Source organism: Melospiza georgiana, chromosome 4 (assembly GCF_028018845.1).
Source record: "Melospiza georgiana isolate bMelGeo1 chromosome 4, bMelGeo1.pri, whole genome shotgun sequence".
Lineage (NCBI taxonomy): Eukaryota > Metazoa > Chordata > Aves > Passeriformes > Passerellidae > Melospiza > Melospiza georgiana.
The window spans coordinates 6888219-6904923 of NC_080433.1; the positions used below are offsets into that span (position 1 = coordinate 6888219).

The following is a 16705-nucleotide window of genomic DNA, read 5'->3' on the forward strand; positions in this document are numbered from 1 at the left end:
CATGCAGAGGACGACCCAGCTTCGTTGGGGGACAAGAAATTTGTGTTCAGCATGCCATTTGTGCTTGGTTGCTCATTTTCTTTTCTGCTTCTCTTGTGGAGAAAATGTGGTTTTGAGGCATAAACCTCTGTGGATGTGACTATAGAGCATAGCCCTGCTTCCTGCTGTGAGACAAAGTGTCTTTTTGGTTACATCAGTGTTTTCTGAGTACATAAACCATCTCTGCCTTTGTGCTGTTCCTTGTCCTTATGATCAGCAGTTCAGCTCCACCTCACCCACACGCATTAGCTTCTGGGGTAACCCAATAGATAAAAATGCTGTAAAAGTCACAGCTGGGAGTCCCAGCTCTGTCACATCTGGGTGACAGCTACATTTGTTCCCCATGTGGTGGTGTGAAATACCTGGCTTTGTTAAATCTTTCAGCTCTGTGCTTGAATGAATAGGCATTTTCCATGCTCCTGTGTAACTTACCTGTGCAGGTGAGTGGGTGTCAGAGCATTCACCCTTCATTAGAATGTATTCAAACCAGTGAGGGAGATAACAGGCGACAACACCACCCTTGTGTCTGTGTCCAATGGGTGTTTCACGGATGGCAGGGCTTTCCTTTCAGAGATGCAGTGTCTGCTGCCAGGTTTCAGATGGAACTGAGTGATTGTGTACCCACTGCACTCACCTGAGAGCCAGGAGGGCACACAGGGTTACACCAGTTATTCAGCTCCTCATTCACTGCAGACTAATGAGATCTTCTCATTTGGTGAGGCAGTGTACAAGGATAGCTGCTCTGACTGCTGCCAGATCACCCTTCCAAGAGTGTCATTCCTCCTGTTTTTCAGGGGGTTTGCCAGCAGAGCCTGCTTTTATGTTCATGAAACACCTCCAGAGCAGCCCACCTGCCACAGACATCTTTTATGGAAAATCTTTTCTTTAAGAGTTTTCCTCCTGAGAAACTGAGAGGCTTCAGGAACAAAATGCAAACAATGATTATCTGCTGCTGTAGAATGTAACAAGTGGATCTGTGATTGGTCTTGTGTGGGTGTTTCTAATTAATCGCCAATCACAGTCAGCTGGCTTGGACTCTCTGAGACACAAGCCTTTGTTATCATTCCTTCTTTTTCTATTCTTAGCTGGCCTTCTGATGAAATCATTTCTTCTGTTTTTTTTTTAGTATACTTTTAATATACTATATATCATAAAATAATAAATCAGCCTTCTGAAACATGGAGTCAGATCCTCATCTCTTCCCTCATCCTGGGGCCCCTGTGAACACCACCACATCCACCTCAGCCCAGGAGCTGCTCACCACCTTTGACTGCACGTGGCTCCTCAGTCTCCCAGGCAAGGCAGTGGGAATCATCCCTAATAATCCCTGCACATGTAAATCCACAGTCCTCCACTCTGCAAAAACAGGGCTGCTGCCAAGAACTAAAGCATGGTGTACACTGTTTTTGGCTGAGATAAATCCTTGCAGACACGGTTTTTATCTTTTTCACCTTTAATGATTAATTAATCATTAATATTTGCTTTGATGTGTTTCACATTAAACAGCCTGGAGGCTTCTGCTCAAACTTTGCAAGGCTTTTTGATTGCTGCCAGTTGGGATCTACCAATTTGAAACCATCATTCCCATGGTTTGGTGTGCTTCTTGTGGATGTCAGGGATATTCCTGAAATGGCACTGACATGGGGACATTCCTGTTGCCTTGAATGGGCTGCTAGATCTGCAGGAATACAAGGATTCCAGAAGGTTTTTTGGACCTTGTCTTCACACTAGAGTTGCAAGTTTTAGTAGTAGAAGACCCAGAGCTTGAATTTCTTTCCCTTGAATGGCTGCTGAGCAGCATTCACCTGACAATTCTTGACAAGTGAGGACAAGGTCAGCACCTCCCTCCAGGTGTGTGATCCAGGAATCACTTATGGTGATCCTCAAAGTACCTAAATTAATTTGTTATGTTCGTGGGGGGTTATAAAGTTCCACCAGTGCCTGGTGAAAACCTGTGCTGAAAACGTTCAGCTTTTGTCTGAGCTCTGTTGTGACCTCACTAGGAAGTATAACATGAGATAGGGCAGGGATCAGAAATTTCAAGGTGTATCTGGGTAGGTTTTGTCACAGCCAGTTAGTGCTACAGCTGATTAACTCCACAGCTCAGGTTTCCACCTGTGGAATGTCTCCAGCTTCACTTTATCACTGCAAAATCTCATGAGAACATTTTATGCACGTGGTACATAAGGCTGGGATTTGCTGTAGAAGACATGCAGTGCTAGGGAAGAAAGACCATGGAAATGGATGGAAATATTTCTGGATCTTCACTCTTGAGGAACAGGAGGTTATAGAGGTGATGGGTAGGATCTGGAAAATGAAATGGAGAGAGGTCAAGTGGTATAATCATGAGAAAATCCTGCTAGGACACTGGATCAGGACAAATCCCATCCTGGCCCATTGCTTTGCATACAGAGTATTTCATGCCTAATTTTGAAGTGTTAAAGTGTGAAAAAACTAAACTGGAATCCATTTTAATTTTAAAATCATCACTGCCTTCTAAGTCTAATGAAGTAGCCTTTTGGTGGGCTTCTCTCTTCTGAATTTTGACTATTCCTATTTCCTTCAGACACCTGCTCTGAGCCACTTGCTGCTTGCTACCAACACCGGAGCTTTTTGTCACAGTCTCCTCTTCAGTCACAGAGAGGGAAGGTTATGAAGTGGCTCATCCCTCCATATTTACCTTTGGGTACCATCCTCTAGGGCATCCAGGGTCCTTTTCTTCTATCTGGTTTCCCAAAGCAGACCAGATTAACCTGACAGAAGCATAGAGATCTTAAAAATATTAGTGAAGACACTAATTTCCTTCCTGTGCTGTGAGCAGTCTGTGTTTTGAAGCCCCCACATGACCCCAAAGTTCAACTCCTTGTCTTTCCAGCCACAGAGATTTAACTAATTTGGCCAGGCAGCCAGCATATGGACACTGAACCATCTGGCTTTGAGCTGGAATTAGCTGTCCCTCGCCCAGTTGTTAGATCAAGCAAGGCAAGATGTGTAATGTGGGTGGGAACAAAAGGTATCATAATGGTAGGAGATCAGAGGAGGTCAAAAAACACCGTCTGGCATGGGGATGTGGCACCATTTCTAAGTTACAGCTCATAAAAATAAGCTCTGTTTTATTTTTAAGGCAAGGGAGTATTCAGTACTGAATCCAGTAACCCTCCTCCAGCTCTTTCCAGTAGGCAAATTAGGGATATAACTTCAAAAAACACCGGCAATATAAGTGTAGTAGGAGAGAAAAACCAGATGTTTTGGATTTGCAGACTCAGTAAAGCCACCTTTGGTGACCGACTGACGTGTGCCTGGTTTTGTTCACATCTCTGCTCCATGTGTGTGAGCTGAGGCTTCTCTGGGTGTTGCATTATTTGCATGTGTGTTTGTGGGTGAGAAAGGGGGGGACTGCTACCCTGAGATGGTGGGCACCAAAGCCACAGAAGTTGTCACCACGTTCTTGTTGTCCATGATGGGAGGACATCGTGGGGATATGAAGTAGAAATTAATGTCAGGGTCATTAAAGCTTATACCTTTCTTCTAAAGCTGTCTCCAGCTGCCCATTTCAGGGAAGGTGGTTGACTTGGTGACATCAATCTGGTATCCTCTCACAGTTTGGAACCTTGGAAATCAATGGGACATGGGATGTGAGGCACCACACTGCCCTCCCTCCCTTTCACACCCCAAAAATCAGCACTAATGTGGCCAGCAGGATCAGGGCTGTCCCTCTTTGCTCTGCCCTGGTGGGGCTGCACCTCCAGTCGTGGTGTCAGCTTTGGGGCCCTCACACAGGAATGGCACTGAGGTAAGGCAATGCATGTCCCACAGCACAGCATCAGCACTGGAATGGTTTTTGGGAGCAGGAATGGTGGGCAGAGCTCTGCTGCAGCCAGCCAGCCATTTCCAGGACAGCCACAAGTCTCCTTCCCCATACCAACCCCTGCCATCTCACTCTGCCCCGTTCCCCTCTTGGCAGAATTCCCAGTTTCTCCTTGAGATCAGGCTGGCCTGCTCCCATGCATCCTCACATCCTCTGAGCCACCATGAAGATTTTTGAGTTGTTTTCTTTCAAGTGGAGAGCAATCTGATCTGATTGCTCCTTGTGACCATGTGTGAGACTCTAGTGGATATTTTTACTCCCGACGAGGGGGAAAGAATGATGCATCTGACTCCATCTTATCAAAGGTTAATTAATTACTTTATTATACTATATTGTTCTATACTATATTACACTATATTACTTTACATCTAAACTGAATCTGCCAAGCACTCAACTGCCGAAAATCTCATGATTGTCACCTGACAGTCCCAACACACACACACACACACCTGGTCCTGACAGGCCAAGGAAACAAAACCCCATCCCTCTGGGTAAACAATCTCCATATTGCATTCTACTTTAGCACAACACAGGCACAGCAAATAAGATAAGAATTGTTTTTCCTTTCTCTGAGGTTCAGAGAATGTGAAAGCCAGAAATGTTCTTGGGAAGAATTGTGCCTTGCTTTTCTCTGTGAAGAGAAATGTGGTGACATGAGACTATCCTATGTCACAGACATCTTTTATAAAGAATCCTTTCCTTAGGATTTTTTTTCCTGAGAAGCTGAGAGGCCTCAGGAACAAAATTTAAACAATGATTATCTGCTGCTGTGGAATGCAACAGGTGCATCTGGGATTGGTCTCATGTGGTTGTTTCTAATTAATGGCCAATCACAGTCAGCTGGCTCAGACAGAGAGTCTGAGGCAGAAGCTTTTGTTATCATTCTTTCCTATTCTATTCTTAGCCAGCCTTCTGATGAAATCCTTTCTTCTATTCTTTTAGTATAGATTTAATGTAATATATATCATAAAATAATAAATCAAGCCTTCTGAAACATGGAGTCAGATCCTCATCTCTTCCCTCAACCTGAGACCCCTGTGAACACCGTCACAATGCTATCTGTTGAAATTCTTGACTCATTTCAAACAAATGAGACAGCTGAGCAGAGGTAAGTTTGCAGTGCCCTCCACAGCAGAAACTGATTTAAACACTTCCCTTGGCCAACTGCTGAACTCATCAACCCTGATGCTGCAGACCAAACTCTCTCCAGGGTCCGTGTGGGAATAATGGAACATTGATTCTCAAAGACATTTGGTTACTCAAAGCCACGAATATTCACAGCCTCACGCTTTGTTGGTTCTGGCTTTTGCAAAATGATTCCTGCTTTCTTGTGGCATTTTCCCCATGACACGTGCTGCTCGTGGAGGTGCAGCATTAAATGTCACGTCTTGCAAATGCAGCACTGGCTTGGAAAGAGTTGTTGTGGGGGGGACCTGCCCTACTTAAGCAGCTCTTGTGTTTGCCCAAGGTTTTTGTGCGGCATTCTTCTAACTGATCCTGGTTTTTGGTGTTAAATATGATAGATATTAATGTAAGTGATTCTATCGTGGTTTATAGCTGGGGTGTGTCACGTGCTGTCCTGGCAGATCAGCAGCCAAAACAACAGCAAAATCTGGGTTCTCTGCTTTTATCTGTGCAGAGGGCAGCCCCTCTAATTAATGATCCATGGCATCCCACAGCAGGTTTAATGCCAGCTCTTTGGTCTCTGGGATGGTCAGGAGCCAGCAGAGATGTACAGAAAGCCCAGGCACTAAAGGATTTGGTTTCCCTTATTGTACATCAACTTCCAAATTTTAATCCCTTGCTTCTTAAAAGCAATCTCCTGCCAAAGCCCATGGAACTTATTGATTTTTAGATATTTTTTTGGCAAACATTGAAGTGAATACTGTCCATTAGAGGTAGATCTGGACCTATGGGGGCTTGTGCACTTCTGGTGGAAGTGAGTAGGATGTGGTGTCTCTGTGCCAGGCAGTGGCAAGGGCGGATCTTAGCATCACTGGGGTGCCATGCCATGTACTCATCACCACCCCAGTGCTGCAGCACAGCCCATTTGGCATGATGGAAACTGGTGAGCAGAGCCAGATGTCACCCCTGGTCATGTCAGGTCTTGTTTAGGGGGTGTGTTTCAGCCCCTTTGGAGGTGAAGTTTCTGTGTTTTAGCAGTAGCAGTTGGAGAAAAATGGCAATTCCCTTATCAATTCTCTCATGCAGTGTCTCCACGGGAAGCAGAGGGGGCCAGTCTGTGCTTGGGCTCTGCTGCAGATCAAGCACTCTTTTGTCAGCCCTTGTTTGCACAGCTGCCATGCCCAGAAAACTCACTTGAAGTCCTTGGTTGCCCAGTTCAGTTTGCTCCCTTAAATCTTGGCTGGCTGTGTGTTAAAATATTGCTCGAGCACAACATTGCCTTTATTCATTTGTATCATTGACCCCTTTGTAAAAGCACATGGCAGAATCATAGACTGAAAGTCTGGAGGGGAAGCTTAATAATTTTGCATGGTTGCATTGAGCCCCAAGGTTTGTGTCTGCCTGAGGCACAGCATCCAACCCAGAGCTGCTCTGAACAGGGGGAATCCATCCTTTCTTTTCATAGTTTCATAGTTTCTTTTTTATACTAAACCTTTCATAGTTTCTTACCAGGTTTAATCCCTCTTTATGTTTGATTTTTTTTTTGTATACTTAAATTCCCTTGATTCTTACTCCTAGATTTATCTTCCTCTTCTGTTTCCCATGGATTGCAGCATCACATGAGAATTGTAGGGTGAAAAGTCTGGAATCTAAAAAAGAATTGGCCTCTCTTTATTTGTATTTTTGATTCTAGACAACTTCTTTCTGTATAATGGCCTCAGAGTATTCCTGAAACTGAACAAAGCAGTGGTGGCTGGAGGTGGCACCTGCCCTTTGTGCCACAGATGGAGGAACTTTGGGGACACTTTGGGATGTGGGAGATGCAAGCAGCACATGGGGTTTGCCAGGATGGAGGGGGAGCATCAGGAAAAATAGCAAATGTGATGAAAGGGAGGTTGCAAAGGTGGCAAGGGCAATTTTCCTTATATCATATCAATTTGCATAATGGGATCTAATTTGCTTTAAGCAAGTCCATGCTTTGATGTTCACTTTCAGGGCTTTTTTCTTTGGAAGCAAGTAATGGGAACTGCTGTCACCCCATCCCATGTCTGTGTCCCCTCTGCTACAGCCCCAATATTGCACTATCATGTACCCTGAAGCATCAGTGAGCTGCTTTGTGCAGAGTTAATCAGGCAGATTTATCTATTGCAGGGTGGGATAATGTTGGGAGTCTGGAGGGGAAGGACAGAAGGAAGAAAGAGTCTGCAGAGAAGTGAGGTTAAGATTCTCTCACTGAGGTAGGAAGGAGAAGGAATTGCAATAATATGGCCCATTGATTAAGATATTACTCTGGGATTGAGCAGTCTTGGCCCTCTCTGCTCCATTCTCGCTGGTGATTACAGAAAAAACTTGTAGTTTTTCTGCACAATGCTTCCCCTTCTGTAAAGTGAGAGCAGCACCTTTTAAAATAATAAATCCTGTCAGTCTTGAGTAGATCAGGCAGTCCAGTGAGTATTTCTGCAGGGCTGTGTGCAGGCATTTGGAGGCTTAGCAGAATGAATCCTCTGAACCTTTGAGACTCACTTGGTGCTTCTAGAAAGGGATAAAAGTGGAGTTAATTAACCCATCCCCAAATCCCTCCTGATCCATGACCAGCAAGGAGCTGCCACTTCACAGTGCTTTCCGTGGCTCTCAGTGTACCCAAGCATCCCTGCAAGCCAGAGGGAGTGTCTGCCTGTTACTCACATCTGGCACTGCTCATCTGCTGGCAGAGGAGTGGGACACATTTGCTCCATCACCGTTGGACTTTGTGCTACCAACAAAACATTCTGATGATGCCACACCTGCTTGTCCAAACCCCAGGGTGTTATTGAAATGAATATTGTTCATCCAGAAGATGGAGGCCAAGAAGGAGAAAGGCTGGACATGCCCAGATTACTCCATCTTGCCCCCTGAACCCCCATTCTAAAAACTCCAAAAATCTATTTTTCACTCCGCGACCAGCTAACTATTATTCCATTTGAACTCTCTTGACTTGTAATTTCTTATATAAAAGTTGGTAATTGGTTTCTCCAAGGGCTAAATCAAATGCACAGGGGTCTTGGGCTCTGTGCCAAGGTCTCTGAGCCCCCTGGGCAGGGGCTCGAGTCCTCCAGGGCAGCCAGAGGAATATCCTGAGTTCTGACAGTCATAGAACTTGTGGTTTATTGCCAAAGGCCTGGGTGCAGAGATGCTGCTTGGAGCTGCCAGCCACAGCTAGGAGCAGGACTGAGAGAGGGAGAGGTAAAGAGGGCGAAGGCAAGAGAATGATAAAGAAGATGAGAGCAAAAGAGTAAAAGAGAGAGGACAAAAGAGTAAATGAGAGAGAATTTCCTGTTACTATACTGTAAATCTTCTTCTGTGTTGAATATTCTAATTCTCACTAACCAATCTACTACAATATACAAATCCTGTAGCATTTACATCCAGCCTATAAGAATCATTACATTACCATCCTGTGTTACATTTTAAACCCTAAAAACTCCTCTTTAGACCTCTTCTGCCAAGCTAGTGGGGTCTGCTCTGACCCTTGGACCTGTCTGCAAGCAGAGGGTGTTGTTTCATCCAAAGGGGATTACCTTCAGCTGGCCACACCATTGTTTTCCAGTTGTTCAGTAACTAAGGGATCTCAAAGCTTGCTTTCATTTCAATCTCACTTATAATTTCCATAGTCTCAAAATCCTTTGCCAGGCAATCATATTTATAAGGTTTTCCTGTTTCACCTTCCCCAACGCAGCACCACCAGCAGTTGGGGTGGCTGATATGTACAGACACCACCTCCCAAAGGCACATCGTGCTCCAAATGCCATCATCCCTTTGAGAGATGCTCCTTGTGCCCTTTTGGGGGTGATTCAGCTTCTTCAGCTGTCTCCTCCCAGATTACACTTCGTATTTGCTGTCTTCCCACATGCTCACATTCTGCCTCTGATTTCAGCAGATATTTACTGTATGTATTATGTTGTATTGATTAGTAGTGCTGTATTAACATTTTAATCATGTGGTAAATATCATTTTGTAGTTAAAAGGCGACTTTTGAAGTTAAAATAGGAACTATGTATGTGGGATATTTTTTTAAGAAAGGAATGAGGTACTCACACCAGATAGCAGCCACAGGACACCTAAATCTTTCAGAAAAAGAGAATTTATTGCCCTCTTATCAGAAGAAATGAACTTCTTCCTGCCTCCATCAGCCATGAAGATGCTGTCAGGATTAAGAGGAAGAAGTTGACACTGACCAGACAGACTCCTGTGTTTGAGTGGAATTTATGCATCATGTGTGAGATGTATGAATATTCAAAAGTCTGTTGTTTTTAAGGGTTAATCCTCTGTTAACTGTGTCCTTTTCCAGGCTTATTTTGTCCAGAAAGAGGTACTCAGACGTCTGTAACTCTTTGTTTCTGTTCTCTCATATTGTCCTAATCCAAATTGTCCAAATTATTATTACTCTAATTATATAGCTATTTTAAAAACCATTTTATTATCATTAAACTTTTTAAAATTTTAAAAACAAGTGATTGGTGTTTTTCACACAACCATACTCCAGACTAAACTGGAGACTTTAAACATTACGGGAGATTGATTGTGTTAAACTGCCATCATTGTGATAGTAGGAGGAGCACAAAGGATCAGGTGAATGTGTGTGGTGCATAAAGGAAAATGGATAAATAAATATTATAGTTTTCATTAAAAATCACAAATTGCTTTAAATGTCATTTCTAACACACCTTCAACTCAACTAAACAAGGCAAACCTGCTCTTGTCCTAACTAAACCTTAAAGGGACCAGGCACTAGACCTGCACAGTAAAAAAATCCTTCCAAACATTTGTTGTGTAAAGCCAAGTGGGTGGTGTATTGGTTTCCTGTTGCAAATATTAAGAATTTAATTTGTGATGCAATCTACCTGGAAATTTTGCTAAAGTACCATGGGATTTTCCAGCCATTTAGGTGGAATGAAGAGCCAAGTCATGTGTTTGTTGCTCTAACATCCTGCAGTGTATTACATTTGAGTTTGCTTATTGCTGACATTAAATTTCCTGTGTGTGAAGGTCCTTGCATGAACACAGCTTTTGATGAGTGATTATGGGCATAAATTCAGGTCAGTCCTAATATTTCCAGTGAATTCAGAGGAAATTGAATTAGTCTGTATGCTTGTGGGAAAGATCTTGCTGGGCACAATGGACCTTCTGCTCTCCACGTCATCACACAGGTGTTAGGACACTTGTGACCATAGAGGATAAGGTCCTGACACATGATTAAGCATCTTAATTAAGCTACTTGAACCTAGAAACATGCAGAGAGTTTTGCATTTGCTGACACTACATGTTTACTTTCCTTCTGAACATACCCATCTGTTGCTTAATGAGTGGCCTCTTCTTAGAATTTTCCATCTTTCTCTTGCACTTAAAATATTGTTTGTAATTGGTGTAAATAATGTTCTGCCCTGGGCTTGCACTGGGGTACTCTCTTCAGGATCTGCACAATTAAATATATCCTTTGCAAATTATTTGTAAACATTTAAGGAACAAACCCATCGAGGCATTGCTGAAGTAGCTAATTAGATGTGTGCTTGTAGAGATGATTTTTCTCTTTAGAGCTAATGTTCTGGCAAGAGGATGGTGGGGATGGTGAGGATGTAAAAAAGCCATGAAGGCTCTTGAAGCTGGTGCACAAAGAGCTTAATGATGCTGTAGGGAAATTCAGGCAGCAAGTCCAGGCTTAACATCAGAGCAGCAGGAATTTGGTGGGAAGGAGCGTGGGGCTGTCACATGGCTGCTGGTTCCCTGCGTGAGCTTCTCCAGGGGGTCAGATCCCTGCTTTCTCCCTGCCAGCCTGCCTCTGTCGCTCCCTTGCACCCTGCAGCAAAGCTTCATGAGAATCCAGCCTCCAACCAACTATCTTCATTCATCTGGCACAGGAACTGAATACCTCTAGTGCCTCAAATACTTAACTGCTACACATTTTGGCTTCAGAGATGATTGAAATAATTTTTTCTGAATAACAACTGTATTCTGGGCTGTGAAGCACTTTGGACTGTTAACTTTTGTCAAAACTACAAGGATCATCTGGTTCCTATCCCCCTTCTTGGGCAGGAGCACCTTCCACTTGTCCAGGTTGCACAAAGCCCTGTCCAGCCTGGCTTTGAACACTGCCAGGGATGAGGCATCTGCAACTTCTTTTGGCAACTTGTGCCAGTGCCTCACCACCCTCACAGGAAATAATTTTTTCATAGTATCTAATCCAAATCTACCCCCTTTCAGCTAAAAATCATTTTCCCTTGTTCCATCACTACATATCCTTGCAAAAAGTTCATAATGTTGAATAAAACACTGACAAGTATTGTGTAACTAAAAATAGCTCTGTGTTTTGCAGTCATGTGAAAAAAAAAATTAAAATCACTATTTCATCTTATCTTATCTTGTATTTTTTCAGGATCAAGCATGAAAATATAGTTGCTCTGGAAGACATCTATGAGAGTCCAAACCATTTATATTTGGTCATGCAGTTGTAAGTACTGAACCTAATGAAGTCTTTATATCAAAGTTGCCAACTCTTCTTGCTCTGGTTTTGCTCTTTAACCCAAAAGATGGGATATATATGAGGTATTTGTCTTGTGTGCTACGGACTGCAAAATCCCTGGAGGGTGGACAAAACCAGACCTCTAGCTGTGGTGTGGTGTGTTGTTGTTAAATTGGGAATTAAATTGTTTTGTGACTAGTCTCACCCAAATCAAACCAGAGTGGTTTTGTGAGATTGCATCAAGGAAAAGAGAAGAACAGACAGGGCAGGGGAGTGAATTACAGCTGAGAAGAGCCTGATGTGCCATAGGGAAGCCTGGAGCATCTGACAGAGGCACCTCTGGGTTAAATGCCTCAGGGGAAGCCCTTGGGGAAAATGCTGGTCCCTTGTCTGTTGGTAAGGTGCAGGCATGGTGATGTCCTCAGAAGTTGTTATGCTGGCATTGTGGGGAGAATAACATCCTGTAAATTCTTAGTGTGTTTCTGTAGCCCTACATCTCAGTTCAGAGTGCTGCAAAAGGAGGGAAACATTAGTGTTGTACAAATTCCAACAAGCCAGCTGGACTGTGGGAAGTACCAATTTTGTGATAAGTTGATTCATAAATACTTAGTTTTGTTTAATGTCTTCAGAAAAATAAATAGATATTATTCCTACTTATTATTAGCTTGTTTAATATAGTGTAACCATCATTTTTATAAAATAATTGCATCCAGATATTTGGGTTATCTGAAATGTAGTTCTGTAATGAGAGGTGACACTGATTACATCTTGGTCTAAATTTTTCCTTGCTCACCATTCAACACTTCCTAGGGAATTACCCCTTCTGTTATAGCTGTACGTGTAAACCCAGCCAGTTAATTTTCCAAAGGCCAAGAATGTGGCTGTTCCTGGGGGCACAGGTGCAGTGGGGTGAGATGCCCAGCTGAAGGCAGCAGCCAGAGCCCATCAGCAGCATTTGGGGCAGTCCCCAGCCCCAATAAAGAGCTGTGCCTTGTGTTACAAGATAGACCAAGAGCACTAAAGGGAAGGGAGGGAATGATCTTCCTGCACTTTTTTGGGAAAGTGCTGTGCTGTCTCAAGGTGGAGAGGACAAGAACCCTCCAGGCTACTCAGGGTTCTCCAAGCCAGGTACTCACCCTCATCTCCTTGGATGTCACCTGAAGGATGGTGCAGCCTCTGCACTGCCTCTGAGTGCTCATCAATAGTTAGGCTTGGGATCAGTTGGTATCAAGAGTTGGGTGGCAACACTGCAAAGTCCAGGAGGCTCAAAATCCATTTTGCTTCCCTCCTTTCATGGATTCTTGTTTGGGAGAAGGCATGTATGGATAATCTCTTGTTTCCAAGGTAACACCAACTTGTTGATACAATGGCTATGAACCATTGCACAGCATGAAGTATCTTATCTTTTTGTTTATATTTCTGCTCTGATTATTATTAGATTCCCTGTGGGTTTTTCAGCTTCTCTTTTTTGTGTGTTTCTCCTAAACAATTTCTCCTAATTTTGCCTTCCTTTAAAACTTCGGTTCTGTGAAGCAGAAGGGGTTCTGATCAAGCAGCTTTGAGAAAGCCACATTTAGACTGCAAAAAAAAGAAGGGTATAATCAGGGCCACTCAGAGATCAGTATCATGAGCACAACAAATCTCAGATCCATTTGTCCTTTTCCCTGGGTCATTGCTTGCAAAGTGGACTCTAGCTAATACTTCCCAAGGATTATTTTGTGGTGTGGACAGCATTTTCATTACCAAACTTTAGAGCACTCCTTGCTGTGTTGTGGAAAATTGACATTACAGCCCCTGAGCATCTCGCAGCACCTCTGTGGGAGAAGGTTTTTGAAGGCAGACCAAGCCTCCCTGTTTGTGTTTGTCCTTGAGTGCATCTCCTTTTACATGAAAGCCATGCTTGTTAGCAGTCCAGCTTGAAGGATAAATATCACACCTCATTTATTCTGTCAAAGATATGGGCAAGTAAAGGTCTCAGTGTCTGTGCTGGGGTTGGAAAGGAGGGAGGTTAAGAGGCAGCTGTCCGTGTCTACTTGACACTCAATTTGTTCCTGCCAGTCCCTCTGGGAGCACTTCCCAGGGTTACATAGCTGTTGGTGAATCTGCTCTGTGTGTTTCCCAGTATGTCCATGGGGAAATAAGATCTCTGGCTTTGGTTTCACCACCTTGTTTTCACATTTATTGTGTACAAACCATGACAGAACTGTTCAAACTGACACAATCCTCTTAGTGCAAGGTGGACCTGAAGTCCATGTTGGAGATTGCTGGATTTGACAGCTCAGAATTTCATGTGCTGTTTCCAGGGGTTATGCTGTTCCTTATAAAGGGCTGGGCTATTTTTGCTTTATTTATTTTCCCAAAATGCAAGATATTCCAACCCGGTGTTTCTAAGTTTGGCAAGGTTGTGGATGACTCCTTGCTGTCTTTGACTCCCAGCTTTGGTGTGAGGTGGTCACTGGTGCAGCTGCAAAGCCAAATACAGATGTAGATAATGGCTGCCTCTTCTGTGATGACTCTGCCAAACTTTTGCAGGCACTATAGAAAAATACTGTAGAACATTTGTCCTATTTCCATGAGGATGATGTGCTTTCCAACCAGGAAAAAATCTGCTCCTTCCCAAGTTTGGATTTTCTGTAGTACTGTTACATAGGCAACAAAGACAAAAACTGAAATGAAACTTTGAAAGTTTCATTCCTTCTGGAAACTGCTTGAGATTTCCCCAGAGAATATTGTAGAAGACAGGGGGAAATAAATTGCTTTCAGAAATAGTTTTATTAAACAATTTTGGTGTAATAGTAAGCTCTGTTAAAAAGCAGTTATAGAATTTTTGGTTGCTGTTGGTGCCATTTGGTAAGAATTACCTTACTGTATCTTACAAGTGATCTGCCTTATTATACTTGTCAGTATAGGGAAAGATCTTGATAATCTGTTGTGGTTGGTGATGTCAGATACGAATGTTTCATTAGCATAATCAGCCTCTTTGGGTATTGATGATTCATTTTCTGCATGCTGGAAAATCATGCATAAAAATGGATTTACATAAACACATGGAAACTTAGAGTCATTTAGGTTGGAAAAGGCCTCAAAGATCATTGAGTCCAACCATTAACCTGTCACTGCCAATGCCACCATGTCCCCAGGTGCCACATCCACACATCTTCCAAGTACCTCCAGAGGTGGTGACTCCACCACTTCCCTGTGCAGTCTGTTCCCGTGCTTGACAATCCTTTCAGTGAAGAAATTTTTCCTAATAATCCAATCTAAATGTCTTTTCCAGCTGAGTTTTGTGGGTCCATTTGCAAATGCTGTTTCTGACTGTGCTGCCTGCGTAGATCAGAGCAGATTTCCAAGGCTTGACCGATTTCATCTCTATTGTTCACCTGCACTGAAGTGTGAAGCAGCAGAGTTTGGTTTCCCTGAGATTTTTGTGTAACTTGTGCTAGTCAAAGCCACAGGATCTGAGGCCGTTGCTTCTCCAGCAGAATAGGGGACCATGTTAAAAATCTATTAAGACAGTAATTTCCTTTTTCTCCTTTATTCATCTGTATTGCTTAAAATAGGTAGGAACTTAATATTTTTGCTACCTCTACTCCTCTGTCAAAGTTGGTTGAAGTTCACCCAATGGGTCAGAAATTGCTAAGGGCTGGCAAGTTCGGATGGAGGGTCACTGCCTCACTGCCTTTGGAAAACAGGCTAAAAATGGGTCTAAAAGGCACCTCCAAAACAAATGGAGCAGCCCAGGGTAGTGTGCAGCTAGGTAAGTAATGGTTAAAGCTGAAGACCCACCTGTGAGTTTCATTGCAATTTTTTGCACAGTCAGGAATATTGACAAATCCAGGGGGATTCCTGTCAATACTAGGATCTAGTTAAAGGAAGTGAAAACCCTAATGCCTGTCTGGTATAATGTTCCACTTCTTTGGGGCACCTGTGATCTGATCCTCTTGGCAGGACTGCTTTACCTAGATCCTGTCAGCTCTGTTTCTGGTTCTCCAAAGAAACCAGAGTATTTTCCTCTGTGAGGTCTTTTGAGACTTTGGTGTCTCTGCTGAGAACAAGTTTTTAGGGTGAACATCCTATTTCACCCAACCCTGAAGTACTTCTCCTTACCTTTGCAAAAATATCCAGCCTGGGCTGAGCCAAAACCCCCAACCCTGAAGTTTTCCCAGCTTGGTCTCTGAACTCTGATGAATTATTCAGATGATTTCTGTCTCAGAAAAGCTGGGATGATGGAGGCTCCTTCCTGCCGGGTGCAAGTCACGCACTGAGGAAAGTTCTGCCCACAAGTTTGCAGGCTCAGAGTCCCAGTGTCCCATTCCTGCTGTTTATCAGCTCTACCCTGCCACACACAAGCACCTCATAGCCCTGCAATGCCTTGGGAAGCAGCTCGAACAGGCAGGAACTCACCAGGGGTAAAATCTGCACAAGTTTTTGTTATTACCGGGACCACTCTGCTGGTGATTTTGCCTCTCAACTGTTTTGCTAATAAGTAAGCAGAGTGCTACTCTGTGATTAAGTGCTGAATTCACTTTGTTTTTTGAAAGCCCAATGCCTGAGTGCACTCTGAGAGCAGCCGAGCATGAGCTGTGCATGTAAGTGACATTTCAATGAAAATATTCAGGCTCCAAGAAAAACAAGAGACAATGGAAGGAAGTGTTGTGTTTGCCAGGTTCCTCACAGAGTCTAGCGAGGGCTCGGTGTGTTACAAAACAGAGATCTGCATGCCAAGCCACTATCACATCAGGATGCTAATTAAAGCAAAACACAGATCTGCCATGCCACATTCCTTAGGTGAGGCTGGTTCCCCTGCTTGGGGGGTTTTGTGTAAGCTTTATGCAAAAGAAGGAACAGAAGGAAATCTCTCTGCATTCGCAATGAAATTTATGCCATAGAACCAAAGAATGATTTGAGTTGGAAGGGACTTTAAAGATCATCCAGTTCCAACCCTGTGCCCTGGGCAGGGACACCTTACACTAGACCATGTTGCTCAAAGCCCCATCCAGCCTGGCCTTAAACACTTCCAGGGATGAGACATCCACAACTTCTCTGCTCAGCCTGTTCCAGGGCCTTGCCAATGGATAATAAAAGCATACTGGGCTCTTCAGGAGCAGAAAGGTAGCAGTTATTAATCCAGTATCAATTTGACATCTTTGTGGAAAAAAAGATTATTCCATCAGTTG

The 16705-nt window shown here is 43.5% G+C and overlaps 1 protein-coding gene across 3 annotated transcripts in view; it reads left to right on the forward strand.

Moving 5' to 3' along the window:
* CAMK1D (calcium/calmodulin dependent protein kinase ID) overlaps window positions 1-16705 on the forward strand; it is a 221957-nt gene that overhangs the window by 121970 nt on the left and 83282 nt on the right. For all 3 annotated transcript variants that reach the window (XM_058021911.1, XM_058021912.1, XM_058021913.1), the window contains exon 3: window positions 11442-11516. In XM_058021911.1, the coding sequence (XP_057877894.1) occupies window positions 11442-11516 (75 nt within the window). The remainder of the gene's footprint in view (window positions 1-11441; window positions 11517-16705) is intronic.